This window comes from Mytilus edulis, chromosome 10 (assembly GCF_963676685.1).
Source record: "Mytilus edulis chromosome 10, xbMytEdul2.2, whole genome shotgun sequence".
In the NCBI taxonomy this organism is placed as follows: Eukaryota; Metazoa; Mollusca; class Bivalvia; order Mytilida; family Mytilidae; genus Mytilus; species Mytilus edulis.
In genome coordinates this window covers 16,557,056-16,584,856 of record NC_092353.1, presented here as the reverse complement: position 1 = coordinate 16,584,856, position 27,801 = coordinate 16,557,056, and the positions used below count along the sequence as shown (strand labels likewise).

The 27,801-nt window shown below is 32.1% G+C and overlaps 2 protein-coding genes across 2 annotated transcripts; both read left to right on the top strand.

Annotated features, from left to right (window-relative positions):
* The first annotated feature begins 1,694 nt into the window (after window positions 1-1,694).
* LOC139490499 (NADH dehydrogenase [ubiquinone] 1 beta subcomplex subunit 8, mitochondrial-like) lies at window positions 1,695-9,927 on the top strand. The gene is made up of 5 exons (XM_071277276.1): window positions 1,695-1,852; window positions 3,534-3,757; window positions 4,272-4,348; window positions 8,534-8,618; window positions 9,723-9,927. The coding sequence occupies exons 1-5, from the start codon at window positions 1,756-1,758 to the stop codon at window positions 9,819-9,821; spliced, it is 582 nt and encodes a 193-aa protein (XP_071133377.1). The 5' UTR covers window positions 1,695-1,755; the 3' UTR covers window positions 9,822-9,927.
* A 9,237-nt stretch (window positions 9,928-19,164) lies between these two features.
* LOC139490501 (microsomal glutathione S-transferase 1-like) lies at window positions 19,165-20,519 on the top strand. The gene is made up of 3 exons (XM_071277280.1): window positions 19,165-19,429; window positions 19,577-19,665; window positions 20,066-20,519. The coding sequence occupies exons 1-3, from the start codon at window positions 19,307-19,309 to the stop codon at window positions 20,313-20,315; spliced, it is 462 nt and encodes a 153-aa protein (XP_071133381.1). The 5' UTR covers window positions 19,165-19,306; the 3' UTR covers window positions 20,316-20,519.
* Window positions 20,520-27,801: the final 7,282 nt, after the last annotated feature.

Below are 27,801 nucleotides of genomic sequence, written 5' to 3'. Positions count from 1 at the left end.
TTTTTTGTTATTATCTTGAATATTATTATAGATAAAGATTTACTGTAAACAGCAATAATGTTCAGCAAAGTAAGATCTATAAATAAGTCAACATGACCAAAATGGTCAGTTGACCCCTTGAGGAGTTATTGCCCTTTATAGTCATTTTTTACCAATTTTTCGTAAATTTTTGTAATCTTTTACAAAAATCTTCTCCTCTACAACTATTGGTTCAAATTTAACCAAACTTAGCCACAATAATAATTAGGGTATCTTGTTAAAAAAAATAAGTGCGGTGACTCGGCCAACCAACCAAGATGGCCGCCATGGCTAAAAATAGACATAGGGGGTAAAATGTAGATTTAGGCTTATAACTCTGAAACCAAAGCATTTAGAGCAAATCTGAGGTTGAATTGTTGATCAAGTCAATATCTATCTGCCCTGAAATTTTCAGATGAATTGGAGAACTGGTTGTTGGGTTGCTGCCCCCAATTGGTATTTTTTAAAGAGATTTCGCTGTTTTTGGTTATTATCTTGAATATTATTATAGATAGAGATAAACTGTAAACAGCATTAATATTCAGCAAAGTAAGGTCTACAAAATGGTAAGTTGACCTCTTCAGGAGTTATTGCCCTTTATAGTCATATTTTACCAATTTTTCATAAATTTTTGTAATCTTTTACAAAAATCTTCTCCTCTGAAACTTTTGGGGCAAATTTAAATAAACTTAGCCACTATCATTATTAGGGTAGCTTGTTTTAAAAAAATATGTGCGGTGACACAGCCAACCAATCAAGATGACTGCCATAGCTAAAATAGAACATAGGGGTAAAATGTAGATTTTGGCTAATAACTCTGAAACCAAAGCATTAAGAGCAAATCTGACAAAAAGAGGTTAAATTGTTTATCATGTCAATATCTATCTGCCCTGAAATTTTCAGATGAATTGGACAACTGGTTGTTGGGTTGCTGCTCCCCAATTGGAAATTTTGCCATTTTTGGTTATTATCTTGAATACTATTATTGATAGAGATAAACTGTAAACAGCAATAATGGTCAGCAAAGTAAGATCTAAAAATAAGTCAACATGACCAAAATGGTCAGTTGACCCCTTAAGGAGTTATTGCCCATTTTAGTCAATTTTTAACAATTTTCACTAATTTGGTAAATTTTGGTAAATTTTTACAAAATATTTTCCTCTGTATCTAAAGGGCCAAGTTATTATAGATAAAGAAAAAGTACCAAGAATGTTCAGTAAAGTAAGATCTATAAACACATCACCATCAGCAAAACCCAATTTTGTCATGAATCCATCTGTATCCTTTTTTTAATATGCACATATAGACCAAGGTAAGCGACACGGCTCTTTAGAGCCTCTAGTTTGTTGAAGCCAGATTTGCAATAGAAACTTGAATGATATATGTTAGATATACTGTTTCTATATTTGCTGAGTAAAAATTTTATTCATATCATACGGAGTTTTATCAAAATGACAAAAAAAAAGTTAATGCTGTAGGTCACGGAATTCGACAGAAGTAAACAAATGCATTCACTTCTCCGTTGTCACTTCAAGAGTAAACAACCTCCAAGCAGGGAATTTCTATACTTAGTATAGAAAATCCCTGCTCTAAGCAAGGAACGAATCTCATAAACTCGGAAATCAAACAGATCTTCGGGAAAGTTCGGAGACAGCCGACCACTTTTATCCGGAAACGTTACAAGCCCCAACAGCCTCTTGTTTAAATGAGGTTGCTTCCCTTTAGTAAACATTAAACATGGCTTCCTTTCGAGGACTTCGAAGGGCAAGCAGCTGTATTTTAAGCCCAGTTATAAGAAGTCGCCCATTAACCACATCACCATGTCTAAATGGAGGTACCATCTGGCTATTTCATACTAACATAAACATAATTTTGAATAGAAATGTACCGTAAGACCCAAAACCTGATTCAGAAGTTGGAGACACATTTTTTCGGGGCTACAATTTTTTTCATTTTTTTCCCTCATGTATTATAAAATGGTAATAATGGCTCTAAAGCCAGCCAATTAGGTACTAGTTATCAGCTGGTTACACAGTTTATAGAAATTTAATGACACTTCTGATATGATATGTGGTAAAAAGGGGGGGGGGACTCTGAAATGTTCACCTGAATTAAAAAATTAAAAATCGCTATAATGTAGCATGATAAAAAAATCTTTAAAAACAAAGAACGGAAAATAAAAATCAGCAAAAACGGAGCACGAGAAATAAAAACGTAAATCTTAAAGAAAAAGGCAGAGTCTGCACGTACCCGCATTGTAGTCAGAGATTACTGACATCGAAACCAGCTAATGCACAGTATCACCGGCCGTGCAGACACTGGGTACTCCACTGTAACAAATTAAATCAAATAAATGTATTCATTATTCATACATAATACTTAATTTTCATTTTAACCTATATACATGTATGACAAATATATGAAGACCTAAAATATTTCAGGTGAAACTAGAAGTAGCATATGATAAATCCGGAGTTCTAAATGGATATATGATTATCGAATGCATCTAGTTTTAGACATATGTAATTTTATGTATTACTTTAAAATTGTGTATACCACATTTTAGTCATTAAATTTTTTTTTATTAACGTTTTTTTTTGTTTCGAATTTTATTAAATAACTTTCACAGTCAAGTTTTTTTAACATGTATTTATTCAAGTTTAGTACAATTTTATTCTTTAAATGTGCATTTACATTTAATTTCTATTTTTTTAACTACAGTGGAGTCCCCGGTGTCCGCACAGCCCGTGATATCGCACATTAACTGATTTTGTCATTTCAACACAGTATCACAATCAAAATCGTTGTTGTTATTGTTTTAGCCTCCCAAAGGGATAAAAAAGAATAATTTATAAGTTCAAGAGTTACTTGATAACTGCAATCCCGTGATTTGCCATATTTAGCCAATTTCCATTGAAAAAAAATACATCATCAGATAAAATTTGTTTTATTTAAGTCAAACTTATGTCAGATTGAAAAGATTTTTGCTCTGCATTTTTGGCAGTGTATTTGGTTTAAACTCAGCTATATTTCGTAGTATAAAATCTTTCCTTTGTTTAAAATAAGCTTTTTTTGGAAGGCATGCGCGAAATCACCGGACATTTGAGTAACTCTCAAAACAAGGGTTTCCCTAATTTTGGACACACATTACACAAAATCTAGAGGATGAAACCCGACAAACTGATAAGTTTATGAAATAAAAGTATGTAATGAATGTATTCACACAATATTATCCAATTATTGGTTTTATCAGTTGAATGAAGTGAAGTCATAAGTCTTAGGTGCGTGGACACACAGGAATGCACTGAAATACATTAAATATGAATTAAAAATATTATTGCCAGTTTTCTGGAAACCATGCAGACATTATTAACGCACATGAAGACTCTGTATCTCCCTTAATTTCCAAAAGGTCAAAAAATTGTGAATAAATTTATTTTTAAGCCCAGTTTCAGTTTTCAGCACTCATTATTAGTAACCAAAGTACATAACATGATGTTTTCTTATTATTCAAGGAAATTGGAATAAAGACTGGGCTCCTGCAGCACTGCCTAAGAATGAAGAAGAAAGGGCTGCAAAAGCTAAAAATTATGGGATGATCCCAGAGGACTACAAACCAATGGCCAATGATGGGACAGGATTTGGAGACTATCCTGATTTACCAGCTATTGGTGCACACTCTAGGAATCCATGGGAACATTATGATATGCCACATTTAAAGAGAAATTATGGAGAGCCTGTAAGTACACATTGACTTCTATGGATTGCTTGTATGTAGACCTAGGCAAATTCACAAAAATACAATTTTCCTCAATCCAGTCTGATTGATGAATACCACGTGACCCCTTTTGTTCATACTGTTGGTAAAGATAATCTAAGGAAAACATGTAAAACACAGTAGTTTAACTAAATGATAAAATTTACAAGACAGTCAAAGAGAAAAGTTACTATGTACAAAAAGTGTTTAAATTTTGACAATTTCTTCTGGAAATCAGCTTCATCTTAGATCACTTGTAGATTAGTTAATACTGTTTGCATAAAATTGGTAAATATTTAATGTGATTCCTCGAAGGTCTCAAATAATTATCATTGCAGTTATTTTTGAAAAAAAAAGAGACATGATTTTTTTATCTTCTTTATGTTATATGAACATAAGTAATAAAATATTTGTAAACACAACATGCAGTATTCGCAAAAATATGTATGAATATTAAAACTTTATTTGTTTGTTAATCCTGTTATTATTTTTACAGATGCATCCTGAATTTGATGCCCTGACAGAAGATAGATTAGATCCTGCATTTGCTAAACAACCAGGATATCCACCTATGTAAGAAAATAATGGCCTCTCCAGAATTAATTAAATTGATTATATTTTAAAGGGATGGAGGGGTACAGAGACAGAAACCACTCAGTTTAAAATTTACCTGTAATTTATTTGACCACCTGACCAAATTTGGTTTCAGTACCTGCTATATATAAGCACACTGAATAAAACATGAAACAATAATAATGACCAATTGCTAAAAAGTTTTTCCATTCATTTATAATTTATGATTTGAAAATTTTGTAGAAAATATGTGTGGTAAAAATACCTTGTATAAGTAATTCCTCTGATGGGTCCTTTGATATGTTTATAATTGTAAATTTGATCAATTAATGAAAGGTGGGGAAAAAATCTCCCTTATTATACCTTATTTTGTGGTAATTACCAAGCACTGAAACCTTGAAATATATCTTTACAGTATATAAATCTATCAAAAGGCATGAAAGTAGGACTAATGTACGACATTTGATATAATTTTCATTGCAAGTCATGATAGTAGGTCAGGGGTGGATTTAGGAATTTGAAAAGGGGGGATGAAGTATAAATTTGCCGAGTGGAGCAGGGCGAAATTATTTTGGGTAAAAAAACATAGAATAAATGTTAAATGCACTTTTTTAAACAGTTCCTGACGTGGGGCATGTATATTTTATAGTTAGTGTAAGAGTTGGGTATTTTTGATGCTGTATTCTCCCCATTAATTGTCTTTTATAAAATGATTGGATGGAATCAAAGCTATGTATGTGGGACTTGTCAGTACAAATGGACATGGAAAAATCTTGTTTGTTGTAAACTTGTATGTTTAGTAAGCATAACCTCAAAGATTTCTTGTTGTAAGCAAGATATACACTGGGCTATTCAATGGAATTTACAATATGACTGACACGATTTAAGAAAGAAACAAGCAATTTTTATCCAAATGTATGGTTGAAATGTTTCACCCAACTAGGGAAGTAAGGGGTTCCAAACCAACCAAAGGCTACAAATGAGTCTGAAATGACAACAAATTTATGAATGACGGTCAACAAATAGAGACTTAAAAGCCACACCTAGCAGGCAAGCTGCAGTCAGAGTTATTCAAAAGTATTCAATATATCAGTTCTGCGAAACAGACATTCCAGTCAGATATGGGATTTACATGCAAACCCCTGCCTCTAAAAATATTACGCCCAATTTTTATTCATCATGTTCTTTTAAGGATGTCTGCTGCTCAAAATCAAAATAACAAGAATCATTCAAACTATGCATTAATTGATAGGGCTGATATGTTAGTTAAAAAAAAATAATATAAAAAAAAAATTTCGTGTCCAGTTTTTTTGCGGCCGTAACATCTTTACGTCCACAATAACATGCATTGGAAAATCAGCAGTTTTTTCAGGAAGGGGTGGCCTTGTTTGAAATACAAAAAACATTTAATGTTTCTACATAAATCAATTTTTATTCCAATGACAAGCAACAATATGTTCAAGTTTAACAATGTTGGAATTTTTTTTACAATACTGATAGTGATCTATTCTATTTTTGGCAATAAATAATGTAAATAAAAAGTACGGGAAACCATTACTGAAAATATATTTTTGATTTTTTTACTAATAAGAAATAACAAGAAAATCTTATTCCTTTACAAAATTGATGCTCCATAGAGTCTTTTTCAAAAAGAAAAAAAAAAAATTATGTTTGTGTGCAAATTTTGAGTTAAATCCAAAATAATTTAACTTCACAAAAAAGTACGGGAAAATGTATGATTTTTTTGTATTTTGTACCAATAACCGAGTTATTTTTACTAAACCTCTACTAAAATTTTTAAATTTACAATTAAAAAATCCATATTGATTCATATATATAAAATGGTCTTGTACTGTTTACAGGTTTTTTTCACTTTTGATGGCATCTTTTCCAACTATATATCTGATCAATTTGATAACAAATTTTCAAAAAGCTAAAAAATGTGACTATGAGAAACATGATATCTCTATCATATTTTCATAATCATATCAATGTCTAAGCAGCTAATGTAGGCCAGATTAACTTAATTCTTTATCAAATAGTCTGTACTTTAGACCTTGAATCTATCTAGAGCTTACTGACTTGGGGTCATTATTCAGCTATGTTATTAATAGGCTAGGGCTTATGGGGTTAAGGTGGCTCGGGCGTATTCGAAGTTTCTATCAGAAGTGCCGTATTTTTGGTTATTTTATTCTTTAAAGAAAATGAATCAAATTGGTCGAAAAAAAATAGGGGGTCACGGACCATTTAAGCTCAAAATTTTACTTTTAAACAGGTATGTAAAAGGGACCATTTTTCAATGAAATGATAGGGGAAATAGAGGTGTTGACATATTTTTTTTCAGAATATCAAAAAAACGTTCTATGACAATTGTTCCAAATCTGTAATATGAAAAGCTGGAATACAGCTTCAAAGAAAGAGCCAATAAAAAACATAGGTCACCGATAAGGAAAAATAAATATTTTGCCTTACAACCCAAATTTTGGCGGGAAAATGGTAAAAATGGGTGAAATGTCATTTTGACCCTTTAAAAAATACCGATAATAACGAAAATATTCTATTAGTCACATCTATAATACTAAAATTACAAGGTCCAATTTGTCAGCCGTCATCACGTTAAAACGACGAATCAAAAAATTCAACTTTATATATAACTAATATAGTACAAAGGTGTAGATTAAAAATTACACCACTCCAGGCCCTTTTGTTTTCCACGTAATTAATATTGCCAATAATTAAGAAGTTCCGGGTCGAGTCCGATACCGATACCAATAGTATATTCACCTGTTACCGATTACCTTATCTGTACATTCCGCATCTGACAGGCGCACTACCAAACGGTGTATTCAGAATTAATATGCTATATAGTATTACACGGGTCATAATCACAGGGTTGACACTACTTAATTGTCAAATTGTTACCTATTGTAGTATTTTAATCAGTTAGACTTTCTAAGATAACAATACAAATACTAAAAATCTGGACTAAAGTAAGGCGTATAGGTACAGTTTTCAATTTGTTAGCGGGCATGACGTAAAACAGCGAGGCAAAGAATTCAATATTTATAACTAATATACAATGCTGTTGATTAAAAAATACTCCATTCCAGGACCTTTTGTTTTCCAAATAATTAATATTATCAATAATTGATAAGTTCCAGTTCGACGGGTTCAAAACAGAAAGATTTGAAAGCAGAGAAAACTGTGTATCTTATAATCAGCATGACTTTATCAGATGACAATACTAATAATAAAATAAGGCTTGCGCATAGTTATATACTTTAATTCAGTCATGGACCCGCGATATACGGGTGTGTTCTAGTAACTACAATGATTTAATATTTCTAATCAATCAAAATATTAAAAAAAATTACGACAAATACTTTTGTAATTCATGCGTGAATTTATGCGCAGTCGAATAGTCCCGAGCCACCTTAAACATGCTTTTGTAGGTAAATAATATTGCGGTGGAACTTATTTTTTTTCTGAGAGTGTATTAGAGTATAACTTTCTATTTGATGAAATACAAGTCATTACATTCTTGCTCAATTCTTTGTCGTTTTGAAGGTGTCATGCCTGTCATCCTCAGGCTAAGCAATGCACTATTGTAATTTGAAATGACTGAGTGACATTTTTTCAACGCACTGGTCATCTCCACCGTAGTGAATCAGATGACTTTGACATAATCAATTATATTATTACAGTAAATACAAACGAAAAATATCTTTGTAAGTAAAGTATTGCTGCATAAAAATTAAATACATTGGAAATGGCAAAGTTTACGAAGTCTAGTATGGTTAATCATTTTACAAAAAAAAAAAATGCAGGCAAAGGGGGAAAGGGGTGGAGGTGTGCATTCCCTCTACACCCCTCTTGATCCACCACTGTAGGCTGTTTAATAACACAAAAATGTACTTGATAAAATAATTAATTTTCTAGAAATCATGGTAGTATCCTTTAAAATTTCCATTGCAAGTCTAAGATTGTTGGCTATTTTATCATGTTTATGTTACACTGTACACACAATGCAACAATGCACTTGATGAAATAATTCATCAATTTTCTAGAAATCATGGTAGTATCCTTTTAAATTTTGAGGAAAATTTTTGTACTAATCTACATGACTGTAAATGTATGATTGTATTTTTACATGTGCTTGTCAGTATTGTTTTATTTATTTTACAGATGGAAGCAGTTCCTTATTCTTGCTACTGTTTTGGGTGTTTTTACAATTATTTGTACAGTTCCAATTTATCGCTTCAAACCTTTGGTAAGTATATAATTTTGTAGATAAACTAATGATTTTAATAGAAGATAATTACCATGGCATAACTGTACCATGTGTAGACACAATATTATTCATAAAAACTTTATGTACTAGTACTTTTTGTATTACTAACGAAACTTTATGTACTAGTACTTTTTGTATTACTAACGAAACTTTATGTACTAGTACTTTTTGTATTACTAACGAAACTTTATGTACTAGTACTTTTTGTATTACTAACGAAACTTTAACATACAATTTATTGGAACTAAACATAGGCTGATATTGATTTTAAGGATTGTTAACCCACCTTTCATTGAAAATCTTACCCATATGTACAGTGCTCTAAAACATGTGAAATCTTTGTCTGTTCTTCATACTTGTATTTCAAGGGTGTTCGATGCAGCTGTTTGTCATAATTGTTTAAGAATAAATCAGACTAGATTTTTGCATTTGAATTGTTAAACTTTTCTTTGGTACTACTGAACAGAATTATTTCATATTTGATCAGTAGCTTGAAAGTGATGAGTTGTTTTGTGTGAGAACTGTACTGATTTGTCAGAAGCCTTGGTCCTGCTTCCTAAAGTTTTGAATTATGAGTTGGAGCTTTCTTACCACATCAACTCGTGCAATCTTGTTATGTTCAAACTTCAAAGTGGAATATTAATTATTTTCAAATATTATAAAACAAGGCTCAATATTTATATTTGTTAACAAGTCACATATTATGTTATTATGGTGATGTTGACTCACATTTATTCTGAGATTGTTGCAACCATGTCTTGCAGTCTTATATATATTATATTTCTATATTTAATATGTAATCAAAGTACATTTTCTGGCAATGTGAAATTCAGTTGTACAAAGCTAAGAGACAGGCAGAAATATGAGGCTCAAAACATTTCTGTTATTTTGAGTTCAGGTGGAATTATATCTTTGTTAATGAATACATATTCCATTTCTGCTGTACAACGTAAAGCAATTAAAAGAAGATAATTAAGGAGAAAATTGTTATTTTTGTAAAACATAACGAAAATACATTTATAACATCCCAGTCAAGTCATTGTTCTATTTTAAAGTAAATGCATTTTGACATTTCACTTTCAGATGCCTAAACAGTATCGCCATGGTTATAACACAGATGCTAATGTACAGATGGTACATTACACCTTTGAACCTGCCAATTCTACAGAATCTTCAGAATAGAACTTTATAGAACGACATTAATTTAAAATTTATTATTTGTTAGAATTCGGAATATTTCTTCAGAAGTGATTAGAAATCTGACTTATGTATTAAAATATGAAATCTATTTGTCGGTTTGTCTTGCTTAGCTTACTATGGGTTTGCAAACAGTAGAAAAGCAATCGCAGTACAAAACCACCCAGTGTAAACAAACTGTATATGGCAAAAGGACTGATTGGTTAGAATGGCAATCATACTGCATCTTGTTTATTTTTGGGTAAAGATTGCATGAAATGTAATACTAACCCTATGGTACTTACTTGATATCTAAATCTTCCAAAGATTTTCAATACTTTTGAGATACACATAATATAGTGCATTGATCATAACATTCTATACATACTATCCAGAAAATCAATGAAAGATATACTGAGATATTCAAGTCACAAAATGATGTTATATTTGTCAGGAAAATTACATAACTTTTGCTAGTATCTGTTCTGAAAATATCAATGATGTCATTGTTAAAGTCATCTTTGAAAATGGAGTTATCTTCCTTTGTCCAGAATTGTAGTTAAATCAACTACAACGAATTCTTTACATACAATGCAATACTTAATTTTACTTCAAAAAGAAAAAGAAAGAAATCTGTACCTTTCAGTGCTTACAAGCACTTTGATTATCTAGAATATTTGAGAATTTGTCAAATAATATTATTTTGGTACTAGCTATATATAGTAATCTAATGTTGGAATGATAACTTTTGTCTTACTAACAATCTGATATCTTTTGCTCAACCAGATCTATCTGTGGTTTAAACATGCAGTATGAACTTTATGATTCTTTATAAATATTACTCTGCTAGCATTATAACATGTTACATATTTGGAAAACATAGAATGATAAGTAACGGTTACGATGATCACCTTGTGATAGTTCTCTCTAGAACTGATATTTCCCTCATTTCGGTTTTCCATAGAAAGATCAATGTTTTTTTGTAATTATTTTATTTTTCAGAATGAAACATGTGAAATTACATAAAACAGTATTAGACACAAAGTATAAAAAGTTTATTAACACTTGTAAGATCGATTAAATCATAATGGTATAATAAGATATAAAGATCAATGTTATCTACTGAAAGTGCCCTTCTGATACATTTCATTTTGTATTAACACATGAACAATTGTGGTGTTTAAAAGCAGTAACAGCAATTAAAGTGTATTTTCCATATTTATCCACCAAAGATAAAATGATAAGATTGTGAGCACCTATAGGTTTCCACACTCCTCATCAGCTAGCTACACCCATATATCAAACAATTGAAAAAACATGGCCTGTTTTATGATGTTAACAAATTAAGAGAAAAAATGAATTACAGACTAGAACTGGAACAGTAGTGTAATAGTGCAGTACAGCAACATACTATGAAAATCAGATAGAAAGGGCTTGTCTCATCAAAAAGCACAAAAGTCAATAACAGTAAAAAGAAAATCACCTTGAGTCTAGGAGTTTTCAGAATTTATCATAACACTTTCAACAGATTAATATAAATATGTCAAAAGTAGTGCGAGAAAAGCATGACCTTGTGTAAATTGACAATGTCAATAGAAAGATACCACCAAAAGTGTTAACACCTCTAGGAATACCCTTTTAATTTAAGTAAGTAAATAAACCTTCATAATAACCAGTGTATTCATTGCCCGTATATTAAAGTATTTTTTTTAATGCAAAATTATAGTGAATAACTTTTTCATTGGGAAATTAACAGCTCCAGAGGACATAAGCTATTAACTATTTAATCTGGCAGTTCAACTTCCAAAAATCTGAAAAACATGACGAACATCAGAGACATATAGTACATTATATGTCTCTGCCAACATCAACTGAATCTCGTGAAATCACTAAAGGGTAAAATGGGTCGAAAAAGTCGAAAAATACAATGCGTGTTTGATAGGATTTGGCTTTATTTCCACGTTTCGGCCTTTAAGAATGCTTACCCCATGAATTATTTGCCCTCCCGCTAAAGTACTATCAAAAAGTTGTTTGTTAGATCAGGGTGTTTAATACCTAGCCATACAGAACTGCCGAGATAATGGGTCGAAAAGTTGGTGTCCTCAATGTGTATTTTTTCGAAATCTGCTTTATTTCCATGTTTAGGACGAAAGTTTCGGCCTTTAAGAATGCATAGGCCAGAAATTCTTAACCCTCCCGCTGTATTAATATCCAATAGTTATTTATTAGAGCAGCGTCTATAATCCCTAGCTATACAGAACTGCCGGGGTATTGGGTTGGAAAGTGGGTGTCCCCAATGTGTATTTTAAATATTAAGGTATAACATTTAGTGCATCAGGATCTTTTTCCTTTGCCCAGAAAGAATTGTACAATAAGGCATTGAAAGCATACAACAAGCTACGGAATGACTTCTTGTCACTGAATCCAAATATTAAAAAAAATTGTAAGGGTTCCGCGGAACCCAGTTTCTCGCCTACTTTTGCTGTTAATCACATGCTCAACAAAAAATGAAGGAAAAAATCAATAAAAATATTCCTCTGGATACTAGCTTTAGATCAAAAACAAGCTTCTGTAAGTTTGGTACAAATCCAAAATAGTATAATAAACTTACTAAAAGTTTAAAAACTTGAACCACAGAGTGAATGTAATGTTTCCCAGCAGAAAAACTAAGTCCATTTAAAAAAAAATACAGAAAAAATGGATTTATTTTTTTACAAAATTAACTTCTGGATACTATCATATGATCATAAACAAGCTTCTGTCCCAGTTTGGTATAAACCCAAAATAGTTGAAGAAAGTTATTAAAATTTTAAAAACATTAACCACAGAGTGAATGTAATGTTTCCCGGCAGAAAAACTAAGTCCATTGATAAGTAAAATACAGAAAAAATGGAATATTATTTTAAAAAAAATTACTTCTGGATACTATCATATGATCATAAACAAGCTTCTGTCCAAGTTTGGTCACAAACCCAAATTAGCTTTTAAGAGAGTTATTAAAACTTTCAAAGCCTTAACCACAGAGTGAATTCAATGTTTCCCAGCAGAAAAACTAAGTCCATTTATAAGTAAAATACAGAAAAAATGAAATTTTATTTTTACAAAGTTTACTTCTGGATATTAGCTTTTGATCATAAACAAGCTTCTGTCCAATTTTGGTTGAAATCAAGTATAGTTTATAAAATTTATTAAAATTTCAAAAACTTTAACCACAGAGTAAATATTTGTGAACGCCGCCGCCGACGAAAGAACGTAGGATGTCTTAGTCGCGCTTTTTCAACTAAAGTCGAAGGCTCGACAAAAACAGCCTCCACGTATTTGATCATACAATTAAACCCATTCTTTTGTATAGTTCGGAAATTTGGGGCTTTTTTAATCCCTTCAAAAAAATTAAATTCTCAGACTTCTACAATTGAACAAGCCTATCCTAATCTTCGTTCAGAAAGATTACATATAAAATTTTGTAAACTATTATTAGGTGTGGGGAAAAGAGCAACAAACCTTGCCACTCTTTCAGAACTTAGGAGATTTCCTTTACAAGTTAGAATCAAAGCTATTATTTGAATCAAAAAATTCCCTCTTGGTATGGATCTTTAAACTATTTGCAAAAACAAATGGGGTTGACAGTCTAGCCTTTGCAAGCAACTTTAGATTCAAAATTTTAATAAAAATGTTTTTGCATCAGCACTTTGAAATACAGTGGAGAAACCAAATGTGCTGATGGGAAGCTTTGTAGCTATAGCACTTTTAAGACTCATTTTGGTCTTTAAAGATATCTTACCTTATTACAATCACCTGAGCAGAGGAGAAATTTCAATCTCACAGACTAAGAATTGAACAAGGTCGCTATCAGGGTACTCTCCAACAAGACAGAATAAGTCTCAGGTGCACGTCAGATGAATTTTACGTTGATGATGAAAAACATTTTTTTTATTTTCGTGTACATCATCTCAAGATAACAGAAATTGTTTAAATTACACTATTAACTCATCATGCCCAAACTTGTGGGGCTTCTTTATGTAGAAAATCTTGATATCTTGATATCTGTCTGTGAGTTAGTTGATGAAGACAAAATATAACATGACAGATAAATATTTGAATCAGGCTTTCTGCACTAGGCACGAGGTTTGCATGGTGGGATACAGGACACATCTTAAAAGTTCTATAACCTTTCTGTCTGTGATAATTTGGAATAAACAAGTAATATTTCATCTTTTTCGTAATATGTGCACTTTGGCATGTCTATTAGCATTGTCCCTTAGTGCATCTTGCAGTTGTGTCACTTTAAATAGTACTGACTCCTCTGCACTAGGCACCAATATGACATACCAGTTATGTGCAACTTCTTAAAATATCTTACCATATCATTAATGTCCCGATATAAAAAAGAACTTGTGTTATGATTGCCAATGAGACAACTGTCCACAAAAGACCAAAATGACACAGACATTATAACAACTATAGTTCACCGTACGGCCTTCAACAATGAGCAAAGCCCATACCGCATAGTCAGCTATGAAAGGCCCCGATATGACAATGTAAAACAATTCAAACGAGAAAACTGACGGCCTTATTTATATAAAAAAATGAATTTAATATGCACCCACCATGCCATATAGCACCCGTATAGGTGTCTCCTGCAGTTAAACTAGATATATGTTAAGCCCACTCACAGAATTTCTTTTTTACTTTCTAGATGTGTGCCAGAGACGAATGTTTTATATATACTCCTATATATATACGAATATATGGAAAACTGTTGTTTAATATTTATTTGTGTTTGTAACTTCTATACTATTAAACGAGAAGACCTCATTTTTGGTGTCGCTTCTCTTCTTTCCACAATAAATTAATCAACACGCCTCTGTGTCTTATAGGTACAGTGCATAGTCGCATTTGTCATCCATTCATATGATTATTCAGATTGAGTTATTTTGGGAGAAAAACGAGAAAAAAGGCATCCGGATATTGTCCCGTCATTGGACGAAATTTTAAGTCTCATTAGACTTCCGGTTTGCGTTTCTCTGTATACTGTATTTTTAAAATTCTATCTGCTATCATTTTACAAGTTTACTATCTACGGCGGTCACATAATTTATTAAATAGAGAGGGTCTGTATACTATATCAATGACCACCATGGATCGATTAGTAAACTTAAAATTGAAAGTAAATACACTATATTTATATAGTAATGAATGTTCATAATATACATGTTTATATAAGCGCTAAAATTATTCATGTGAACTTTTGATACCTTTTCTGAAATTCTCCAGTTATTAAATCTTTTACAAGAAGATGTGGTATGATAGCCATGTTGAGACAACTCTCCACAAGAGACCAAAATGATACAGAAATTAACAACTATAGTTCACCGTACGACCTTCAACAATGAGCAAAGCCCATACCGCATAATCAGCTTTAAAAGGCCCTGAACTGACAAGGTAACACAATCCAAACCAGAAAACTAGCGGCCTTATTGATGTACACAAAAATGAACGAAATACAAATATGTAACACATAAACAAACGACAACCACTGAATTACAGGCTCCTTACTTAAATGTTCATAACATACTCAATGTATTATGTTCATATTGAAATTGATAGAAAACCAAAAATTGGGAATTTTGGAAATAAAGAAGGAGGGATATAAAAAAAACATTTTCCTGTCCCCAATAACCTATGACTTATGATACTTTTGCTGAAATTCCCTACTAAATGTATTATGTTCATATTGAAATTGATAGAAAACCAAAATTGGGAATTTTAGAAATAAAGGAGGAGGGATAAAAAAAAAAACCACATTTCCCTGTCCCCAATAACCTTTGACTTATGATACTTTTGCTGAAATTCTCCAGTCATTCAATATTTTACATAGTTCTTTCAACAACACTTTACATACTATAAACTACGCTCTGAATGCCCGCGATTTCGCGGGTGTGTTCTAGTATGTTTGTAAATTTAAACTCATATTATAATGCTATTATATTATGCATTATGCTCCTTGTGAGCCCATTTGATTGAAATAAAGCATCTTCTTCATCTTTTTCTCCTGTATTTTATCAAATTTGACTTTTTTTCGTGTTACTGACGAAATTTTCGGCTTTTAGGAATGCCTACCACAAAAATTCTTTACCTTCCCGCTGTAGTACTATGCAATAGTTATTTATTAGAGCAAAGTCTATAATCACGAACCATACAGAACTGCCGAGGCAATAGGTAGGACTAAAAGTTGGTGACCCAGTTTCAAATAGAGGTTCTATTGTCGGTTTACCATGAAAAAAATCATTTTACATCAAAAGTCCATATTTTTAGTCGATCGTTAAGTACAAATCACATCATGTACTTTTAAAACAGAAAATACTTTGTTTGAATCGTCATCATATTTTTAAAATTTTTTGTTTTATTGTAAATGCTAATTACAAAACCATAAATACGAGTTGGAAATCTGCAAACTAAAGTAAGAATTTTGTTAATGGGATATAAAAACCTTCCATCAAAAAAGTCTAAAACTGTGATTTTAAAGAAAATTAAGATTGTCGCTCAAGTAGTTTTTCAAACGCAATATCTAGATGACGCCGAACTGCAGGATAACTTTTCATAAAGAGAATTGCAGGTTGGGAATTGCTGGATAGCTTGACACTAGTAAAAATAAACTAGAGTATAAAGAATGTAAAGTAATAGGCAAAATAATAGAGAATACTTGTGTCCCCAGTACACGGATGCCCCACTCGCACTATCATTTTCTATGTTTAGTGGCCCGTGAAATTGGGGTCAGAACTCTAATTTGGCATTAAAATTAGAAAGATCATATCATAAGGAACATGTATACTAAGTTTCAGTTTGGTTGGACTTCAACTTCATCAAAAACTACCACGACCAAAAACTTTAACCTGATGCGGGACAGACGACCAACAGACGGACGAACGAACGGACGCACAGACCAGAAAACATAATGGCCGCTACTATCGTAGGTGTGGCATAAAAATGACGAAAAAAAATACAGAAGAGAAGGAGCCCCTTCCAGACCATCTTTTCTAAAGAATAGTAATTCAATAAAAAAAAGTAAGTCGGTCGGACAATCACGAATGAAAATATATGACTACGAGAAAAGCTGGGAATGCTTGATAAATTTTGCAAAGATTGGTGTCTCAATGTGAATACTAATAAGACAAAGGTGCTGATTTTCAACAAGGCAGGCAGACATGTAAAACAGATATTCACATTTCAGAATATAAATCTGGAATGTGTTTCAAAATACAAATACCTAGGTTTATATTTAAGCTCATCTGGTTCATTCAGTTATGCTCAAAATGAACTATACAAAAAATCCCTGAAAGCTCATTTCAAATTAAGGAAAGATCTTTTATCACTTAATCCTGATGTAAAAACAAGTATTCATGTTTTTGACCACACTGTAAAACCTATTTTATTATATGGTAGCGAAATATGGGGGATGTTTAATTCTCTTTCCTCTAAATGTAAGAAGGAAGATATATCTTTTGAAAAATTATATTCAGGTTTACCCTGTGAGAAACTTCATATAAAATTTTGTAAATTTATACTTGGGGTACACAAGAAAACAACAAATGCTGCAGTGTTATCTGAACTTGGAAGATTTCCAATATATTTTAATATTATAAAAGGAATGTTATTGTACTGGTATAGATTAGAGAATTTAGGTAATAATTTTCCTCTATTAAAAGAGGCATATACACAATCAAAGACACTACATCACATGAATATAACATCATGGTATGGTTCAATAAATGTTGTTTTTAAAATACTTGGTATTGACTATACAAATGCCATAAATGCTCCATTTTGTGAATCCTTATACAAATTTAAGAAATATATACAAACCAAGCTATCAATATTGTTTATTAGCTGTTGGAAAAAACAAATAGATAAATTTTCAGACAGTAAACTGAAAACCTACCTTTTATATAAAACAAATTTTGGTTTTGAAAAATATCTAACATTGATCAAGAATTTTGAACTTAGAAGAAGTTTTACTAAATTACGTGTATCTTCTCATAGATTACAAATAGAATTAGGTAGATATCAGGGTATTCCCCGAATTAACAGAATATGTAATAAATGTTCTTCCAATACTGTCGAAGATGAGGCTCATTTTCTATTTGATTGTAACAAATTTGAGGATGATAGAAATTGTATGTTAGCTAGTATTGCACAATATAATTCTTATTTTAATCATATGAACAGTCAAAGCAAAATTATCTGGTTATTTAGTGTAGAAAATGTTGAGTTACTTAAAATAATATGTAATTTTATATACAAACATCTTCCTTAGTGAAGATTAGTTAAAGGAAATCTATGTGTGTATATACATTTGATTGGACATAGAAAATTATATTCATCTGAATATCACAAACATACTAGCCGATTAAAAAAAAAAAATAATTGTTAAGATATATTATTTATTCAAATGTTCTCTTATATCCTTGAGGCATCGTCCCCTGGTATCAACTGCATTCAAGTTACCTATGATGCTTCCTTGTTTGCTTTTGATACAGGTAGGAAAGAGACATTTACACACATTTTACATGCCTATGGCCCATAAGGTATCGTCCCCTGGTGTCAGCTGCCTTTAGGAAACCATAATGCTTTCCTATTTGCTGCTGACACAGGATGAGTCATGGACATGTTTAATTTCTACTTTCTTTTTGGCTAATTATTATATATTTAATTGATCCAACTTTTTGTTTACTATACATATGTGGATATCTATTTTTCTTTTTTTTTCTTTTTGGGCTGCTTGTTTGTTATCTATATCAACCACACTTGTAATAAAATGCATTAGTATTAAAAAAAAAAAAAACATACTATAGATTCTTTATCTACGTATTCTTTAAGAACTTAAATAGTTCTCGTTTAACTTTTTTTTTTTTTATCTCATTGTTTGTATTGTATTATGAAAAAATTATTGATGTTGTAATGTTTATGCCCTTTGGGGCCCATAATTGGAAATAAAAATATCTTATCTTATCTTATCTTATATGCAGATGAAATAAAAAGACGCATATGTACCATATGTCAATACACTCGTCCTACCATTACCATTAAGCATGTGTTTAATCAATGAAAATATTTGTGTAATATATATAAATGATAATGTATATTGTCACTTATTGCCAGTTTACCAAGACTACTAAGAGTGTTGTAAAATAACCGTTTTTTTACCGAAACTTCTACATAGCCTCAGTTCTTGATAACAAAAACTATAAAAATATCATGAAATAAAAAGACTACTATCATCTGATCATAGTACAGATAAAGATCGACCGCTAAGATAATTATACACTTCATTGTATTGCATTTCTATTTTCGTTGTGGTTGGTGTTTTGAACAGTAGTTTATTTTGTTATAATATATTTATTTTTAACATTAACCATTATATTATATATATTCACGTGACCTCCCATCTAAATTCATATCGGTATATTAGAAAGAAACATCAACAACAGAAAATGGCGTTGGTATTCAGTTTAGAAAATCCTGTGGTCGGGCAGTTTGTACTCTATGCCAGTATCGTCCTTGTGAAGATGATGATAATGAGTTTTCTGACAATCAAATTAAGAAGAAAAAATCAGGTAACTGCATGCAAACCTCTGATGCGACAATTCTCATCATTATGATCCAAAATAAATCATTCCGGCGATTTGCAATAATAATTGTGTACGTGATTCCAGGTCTTCACATTCAAGATTGTTACATTAATAGATGCTAATTTTTTCCAGATATTTCTAAATCCAGAGGATTTAAAACTAGCCATTAAATCCGACGCCAAAATAGCAACGAATGACCCTGACATTGAAAGAGTACGCAGGTACTTATATTTATCTAGATTCTTAGTGTATATTGAATTTTGATTGTTGGTTTTTTACCGCCCAGCGGCAACTATTTGATGCATATGCTGGACCAGAAAATGTTAAAAATTGATGCAATAGTTTTTGCAAGAATGTAAGGTTGGACAGCAAGGACGAATTTAAATTAAGGCGGGAAATTTGAATTTATTACAACTGTAAAACATGGTATATGTTTAATGGATTGATTATTAGTGTTTAATGGATACTAATGGACATAAAGTCATTACTTTAATCTGGGAACAGTATGTTCCTGCTTTCATACTAAAAATTTAGTGACAAACTCGAAGTATTTAAAGTAACATCGTTGGTGTTTTTGAAAATATCATATATACTTGAGTAATTAAATTTATTCCATTACAGATGTCATCTAAACGATCTGGAGAACATTATTCCTTTTGTTTTGATTGGCAGTTTTTACTGTTTGACAGGACCAGACCCTTTCTATGCATCTTTACATTTCCGATTGTTTGCTGGATTTAGACTATTTCACTCTGTGGCCTATCTCATGCCGTTACCACAACCTTCTAGAGGAATTGGATTCCTTGGTGGATGGTTTGTAACATTCTCCATGGCTATGGTAGTCATTAGCTCATTATTAACATTTATTTGATGCAGGTTACGCAATGCCATTATCAAAGTTATGTCATTGCATTGGCGTTCGGGATTTGTTGTAGATCTGGTGCGTCATCAATGCTCTATCCTTATGACACAGACAATTTGAAAATAAAGCTCATATACTGTTTATTTTGTGATTGTTGTATTTGATAATAGTAGAATGTTTGTACTTTATTTCAATAAAAAATAGTTTCTTGCTTACCGTTACTTACTTACTTATATTAGTCGTGTACAAGTTGCGATTTTGTACAGGTTATAACATGTACAAAAATATTGTACATGTTATAACTTGTATAATGCAAAAATACAAGTTATAACATGTACAAAAGTACCTCATACATGTTATAACCTGTACAAAATATTGCTTAAAAATGGTTTTAACTTGTACAAAATCGAAAAATTAGGATATTTTTCTATTATCGCAACAGATGATATTGACCTCAACAATATTTTCATAACTTTTTTATTATTCCTTCATGTTAGTGTGTTTTGTCCTTTTTTTATACAGTTAATGTGCAGGGGTCGGTATTACGAAGCATTCCTAAGACCTGTCATAAGATATATCTTAGGACATGTCTTATGATCCTCTTATGACTATCTATGGACATATCTTATTTGATGAATTATAATTGTGAGTGTCCACTTTGTAGCAATAGTAAATTACTTTCATTCTAGTTGACACTAAAAGACATAAGAGGATAGCCAGAATAGATGTGTCTACAAATAAAATTGGAAATTGAAACGGGGTATGTGTCTAAAAGACAACAACCCTTCCATGGAGCAGACAACATCCAAAGGCCACAAATACATGCTTTTAAAGTAGAGAATATAAATTTAAAACATCAAAATGACATTCGCCTCATGCAATGATCTTATAGTTAATAAACCAAAAAAGGCAACAGTAGTATACCGCTGTTCAAACTCATAAATCCATGGACAAAAAACAAAATCGGGGTAACAAACTAAAACTGAGGGAAACGCATAAATATAAGAGGAGAACAACGACACAACACTACAATGTAACTAACACACACAGAAACGGACCAAGCATCAGACAAAATCCCACTAGAATAACAAATATAACATCAAAACCAAATACATGAATTTGGGATAGACAAGTACCGTGACACGTCAAAAATTGAGTTATGCTGAAGGCCAAAAATATTGAAGAGTAGATCCAAAGATATTGATAATGAAGCGTGGTCGGATGAAAACTAGTTCCTCTCTCTTGCTTTTACAGGGTAAGCATATAAGACATTGTTTTAGTCTTTGCATGCTATAAAAACGAGAGGGAGAAGTATTTCCCAAAATTATTAGGCATCGTTCTTAAATTTTTTGGAAGAATTTAGTTACTAGTATCTAATGCAATTGCCCTTGAGGAATACAAGCTTTTAGTAAATAGTTTCACACTTATTTAAGCCATAATGGATATAAAATATACAATTATATGAAAACACATTTTGCCATATAAGTCATGAAACATATTATATTTCTGAAACTTTTTGATCATTGTCCTCTACAGAAAAAGACACGTTCTGGCATATTTATTGTTGTTCTTTATGCATGTTATGCATTGGTGAATTTAAATGTATATTTTAATTCATTAAGATTTATTTTAAATTTTGTACAAGTTAAAACCATTTTTAAGCAGAATCCTAAGTATGATAATCTGGCGGCGTCGTTAGCACTGATGATACCGGAAGTTTTATATTCCAGAAGGTAAGATATACCTGGATGGTTCATACCTAATCTATAACCTAATGTTCGAGCATGCCGATGAGAGCGGACGTGAAAATTTTTGCAGAGACAATCCTTCAACATCATTGAAATTGTTTTGTCAAATTGATTTCATGGATAAATATTATTATCCTTACATCGTATATTTTATGATTTGGATTATATTTTTTTTGTTGAGAAAGATTTCTGCAGATATTTTCAGGTTTGTTTGAGACATGTAGTCAGATGGGATCCATTAGTAGTTTCCATGTGGGAAACTATCAGACCAATCTATTTGATGTCTGAGGGTTTTAGCTGTTCCCCTAATGGATCGGTAGTTTCTTTCCGAGATCCTTTATCATAGGATTTTCGGCTTTCCTCTACCAGGAATACAGCTGGGCATTTAGCGGTATCGGTTTGGATTCCAAGTATGTCCTCTCCGGTTTCCCGTTCGTTGTCTAGGCATTTGTGCGGCATCCGGGGTGACCTTATCCTTTATTTTGTATATAATGTTTTTTTATAATATGCATTTTTTATATTTTTGAGGATGAGTGAGTCAGGTGAGTGGGTGTGTTCGTATGCTTTATTACATTGTACTTATTGTTTTGGGGAAGGTTAACTTTCTGGTAGTAAGACCAGTCACGGCCAGGCTGGGAAACTGGATAGGCAAATGCTCACATTAAATCTGTATCGATACAGTGTGTTAAATGTCTTCCTTTTTACACCATAACCCATGGTGGTGCTCCTACTAAAGGAGGGAGATACGGAACATACAAGTATACATACCTAGTAAACATGTTAAATGGGGCGTATTGCATTTCCGCTAATTTTTCAAAGTCCTAATACTACGTTTCCGCAAATTTAAAGTATACGTTTCCGCAATTTGTATTTATTACTTTTCCGCAAATTTACCTGGTAAATTATAAAGATTTGAATGTACATATATGATATTTTTTAATTTTTTTTTTAATAAAGAAAATGTTCTGATCTCAGTATAGCTAAAATTTACTAGATATAACTAGTTGACTCGAGTAAGGGTGAGTTAAACTTCATTGAGAGATCTTTGGTTTGGCTTAGTTGCCAACTAACATGATTGAAGAATGCTTTGTTGAATTAGTTGCCGATGCTCCATCTGACGATAAATGCATGAGGTCTGCCGATTATATGCTGGAATTTTATATAGATGGCAATTGAGATTTCCACCCACAGGCACTTGTCTCAGAAAAAAAATTCCTATATACCGTATATAGGATTTTTTTTCTGAGACAAGTGCCTGTGTTTCCACCAACCATTTAGGCATCACCTCCTGACCCCGAGGAAAAGAGAACAACGAATGGTGTCGAGTCTTTTCGTGCCTATCTGAACGAGCAGTTTCACGCTAGCCATCCTACCACATTTGTCGTTGTCGATGTTTTATTGAAACTGAAGACAACACCTTACATAAAGATGAGAACTCTAACTGTAAAAGCACCCGTTAGGAAATATGAAAAGGAGAAGATGGACTTTCTTCCTGAACAAAATACAAAACTTGTAAACGGTGAATGTGCTACTATGGACTTAAGCTTTGTACGTGGTGTTGGCTACAAATATTCTGCCAGAACTGACTTACGTGTATGAACTCATGAAGTAATGCCAATTTGCGGAAACGTAAAACGCCGGTTAAATGAGTTATGCCTTCTGATACGTAGTTTCCGTCGGTCACATCATTGTCCTTGACTTCATTTGCATGGTTCACATACTGCGTAAACAAAACATAAATAGTAAATTCCTCACTTATTATGAGCAATATTATTAAAGATATACAAATATATGCATTTTTTTTTTAGAGACAAGATCCTATGCTTCATGTCAGTTCGACAAGGTTCAACTGACATCGACCTAATTTCACGGATCATTGGACAAGGTTAAGTTTGCGTTGCAAGGTCCGAATCTCGGATTCTAAAATGAATATATCATACACCATATTCACAATACAACTTAAATAAACTATGTTACTTTCTATCGACTTCTTGTGTAACAGTTCATTAAGAAATTTTTGGAATTTATTTTTTAAAGTCGACATATTGCCATTCACTCGTAACTGAGACAACAAATCGGTAATGACCATCGGTATAAAATATGGAACGCCATGACTGCCTTATGTTAATGATCAGCATTATATGCAGCGCTCACACCATTATATTAAGTGCTCACAACATTATATTAAGTGCTCACAACATTATATTAAGTGCTCACACCATTATATGCAGTGCTCACACCATTATATTAAGTGCTCACAACATTATATTAAGTGCTCACACCATTATATGCAGTGCTCACACCATTATATTAAGTGCTCACAACATTATATTAAGTGCTCACAACATTATATGCAGTGCTCACACCATTATATTAAGTGCTCACAACATTATATTAAGGGCTCACAACATTATATTAAGTGCTCACACCATTATATGCAGTGCTCACATCATTATATTAAGTGCTCACAACATTATATTAAGTGCTCACAACATTATATTATGTGCTCACAACATTATATTAAGTGCTCACAACATTATATGCAGTGGTCAAAGCATTATATGAAGTGGTCAAAACATTATATGCAGTGGTCACAACATTATATGAAGTGATCACAACATTATATGAAGTGATCACAACATTATATGAAGTGATCACAACATTATATGAAGTGCTCACAACATTATACGTTTTTTGTTGTATGATGAGATTGTTGTATGATGAGATTGATGTATGATGAGATCATTCGGTAAACATCGTTTTTTAGCGGAAATTACCGAATCCATAATTTGTAAATTACGGTAATGCCCAGCAAACAAATTTAAACAGTTATTAAAGTCATGTGATCATAAGGCAGTATACAATATTTAAAACTGATTGAAATAAGTAAGGAAAAGATGAAACTAAGAAGTGAATGATTAAAGTAGTTCTGTTCGTCGTAAGAAATACGAATGGCAAAATGTAAGTGAAATAATAAAAAGCTTATTTAATGAAATATCGAAGGGAAATTTGTATGACATATTCCTCGAGCTCATTTCCTACTGAAGAACTTTAGCAAGGTGCCACTTTATAGTCCGTACTCAGTTTAAAAAAAGCTTAATTACATTTTAAATAAAACAGTCAGCTTTCTATAACACATAAGCGTTATATTACGCTAGCTTATATATATGTCATGATTGAGTCATTTTTGGCATCCATTTTCAGAATTTGTTATTTCACATTAATAAGTATCTAACAGATATGGAAAATGCAGTTTAAAGCATTTAATTGTAGGTGTTTAACATAACTTTAGGCAGCAACCATTTAATTTTTTTTTTTTGGGGGGGGAGGGGGGCTATTGATTTTTATTTTTTTCGCGACAAGTCGAAAATATTTTTTTTAATTCAATTTTAGCATTACATATATTGGCAGCTAGGGGTGAATCAACCAATTTTTTTTTCTCAGAATCAAAAACAAATTATTTTTTTCTCCAAAAACTGGAAACACACTTTTTTTCAAAAAAATCCATAAATTTTACCCTTTCAAGACCCAGTTTAACATTATTTTCATTTAAAGTTATCATCTCTTATGAAAACTGAGTTTGTGGGGATGAAAAACGTTTACTACGTTTGTTCGTCATTTTGCACGGTTAATATATATAAAAAAAAGTGGTATGCTTGATAATGAAACAACTTTCCACAAGAGACAAAATGACATCACAGAAATTAACAACTAAACGGCCACAGTACGGCCTTCAACAATGAGCAAAGCCCATACTGCATAGTCATGCAGCTATAGAAGGCCCCGAAATGATAAACGTAAAACATTCCTAATTTATGTACAAACAAACGATCGAAAAACTAACATGGCCCTTTATAGCTTGTTGTTCGGTGTGAGCTAAGGCTCCGTGTTGAAGGCCGTACTTTAACCTATAATGGTTTACTTTTTAAATTGTTATTTGTATGGAGAGTTGTCTCATTGGCACTCACACCACATCTTCCTATATCTATATAACACATTAACAAACGACAACCACTGAATTAAAGGCACCTCCTGACTTGGGACAGCCACATATACAGAATGTGCGGCGGGTTTTAACATGTTAGCGGGATACCAACCCTCCGTCTAACCTGGGACAGTGGCGTAACAGAACAACATAAGAACGAACTATGAAAATCAGTTGTAAAAGGCTTAACTCATCAGATGGGTACAAATATAAATCCATCTACCAGAAAATAGAGTAGACGTGGGCGGGTACTTCTATATCCCAACAACAAAAAGACACTATAAGTACTGATCTGAGAGTACTCGCAATTACTGACAGCTAGTTCAAAGCCACTAACAACTAATAAAAAAACATGCATCTAAGTTTTGCATTTAGGTAAAGATTGAAACAAACTGTGAGTAAAATAGAATGATTTACTATTATTGGATAGTAACGATTGTCCATGAAAAAGGAGTCATTTTCAATTTTCTTCAACTTTGTACTTGTTTGGATGTATAAATATTTTGATATGAGCGTCAATGGTGAGTCTTATGTAGACGAAACAAGCAATTGGCGTACTAAATTATAATCCTGGTACCTTTGATAACTACTTGACCTAAATTAATTCTGGTTAAGGTACATTAAGATACAAAATATAATCAACTACAAGTCATAGAAGAATAATATCTTTTAGATCGCACTTCTTTGATAACAATGGACCTCGAAAAAAGATTCAAATTTGTGTTTAGGTCCAGATGATAGCAACAACACAAAAAAGAGGAATGCTATTTGTTGCTGAGCACTTCTTTGATTTTATTTAAAGTCCACACAATTTGTTTTGTAACGGAAGCACAAAAAAAAGATACTCATTATTATGTCAATATATAATTGTAATATAATTATATTAATGGAGAACTTCTAGTATTGTTTTACTGTGAATTCTTCTCGTTGTTGTGATTGGCGTTCTAATTCTTCTCACATACAAGCTTGTCTATAGTCTGAGGATTTCTGTTATTTTTGCTACCAATTTTTTTCCATATCCCATGTTAGGATCAATCTCAAAGGTTGAAAATTTCATATCTGAATATTTTTTTCGTTATCTGGAAAGTTACTTTTGACGGCGGATCTTGATTGTTTCTGTGGGGCTTTTTTCTCATGGATAGGGATCACTCACGGGGGGGAAATGGAAAATTGTCGAAACTAATTTGACTTTTATGTATAGCATAAAATCGAGAATGGAAATGGGGAATGTATCAAAGAGACCACAACCCGACTCCATAGAAAAAAACAACGGCAGAAGGTCACCAACAGTTCTTCAATGTAAAGAGAAATTCCCGAACCCGGAGGTGTCCTTCAGCTGGCCCATAAACGAATATATATTAGTTCAGTGATAATGAACGCCATACTAATTTCCAAATTGTACACAAGAAACTAAAATTATAATTATATAAGAAAAACAAAGACCAGAGGCTCCTAACTTGGGACAGGCGCAAAAATGCGGCGTAGTCCGAATTATATTCTTAAAAGAATTTAAATTCACAAACTAGTTATTTTGCACCAAACATTAATAACTGTTTAAATTTGTTTGCTGGGAATTACCGTAATTTACAAATTATGGATTCGGTAATTTCCGCAAAAAACGATGTTTACCGAATGATCTCATCATACATCAATCTCATCATACAACAAAAACGTATAATGTTGTGAGCACTTCATATAATGTTGTGAGCCCTTAATATAATGTTGTGAGCACTTAATATAATGGTGTGAGCACTGCATATAA

Coding starts and splice junctions, on each gene's coding strand:
- LOC139490499 (XM_071277276.1), top strand. CDS start 1,756: ATGGCTTCCTTTCGAGGACTTCGAAGGGCAAGCAGCTGTATTTTAAGC. Junction 3,758..4,271: donor AGAGAAATTATGGAGAGCCT/GTAAGTACACAT, acceptor TTATTTTTACAG/ATGCATCCTGAATTTGATGC. Junction 8,619..9,722: donor TTTATCGCTTCAAACCTTTG/GTAAGTATATAA, acceptor TTTCACTTTCAG/ATGCCTAAACAGTATCGCCA.
- LOC139490501 (XM_071277280.1), top strand. CDS start 19,307: ATGGCGTTGGTATTCAGTTTAGAAAATCCTGTGGTCGGGCAGTTTGTA. Junction 19,430..19,576: donor AATTAAGAAGAAAAAATCAG/GTAACTGCATGC, acceptor AATTTTTTCCAG/ATATTTCTAAATCCAGAGGA. Junction 19,666..20,065: donor GACATTGAAAGAGTACGCAG/GTACTTATATTT, acceptor ATTCCATTACAG/ATGTCATCTAAACGATCTGG.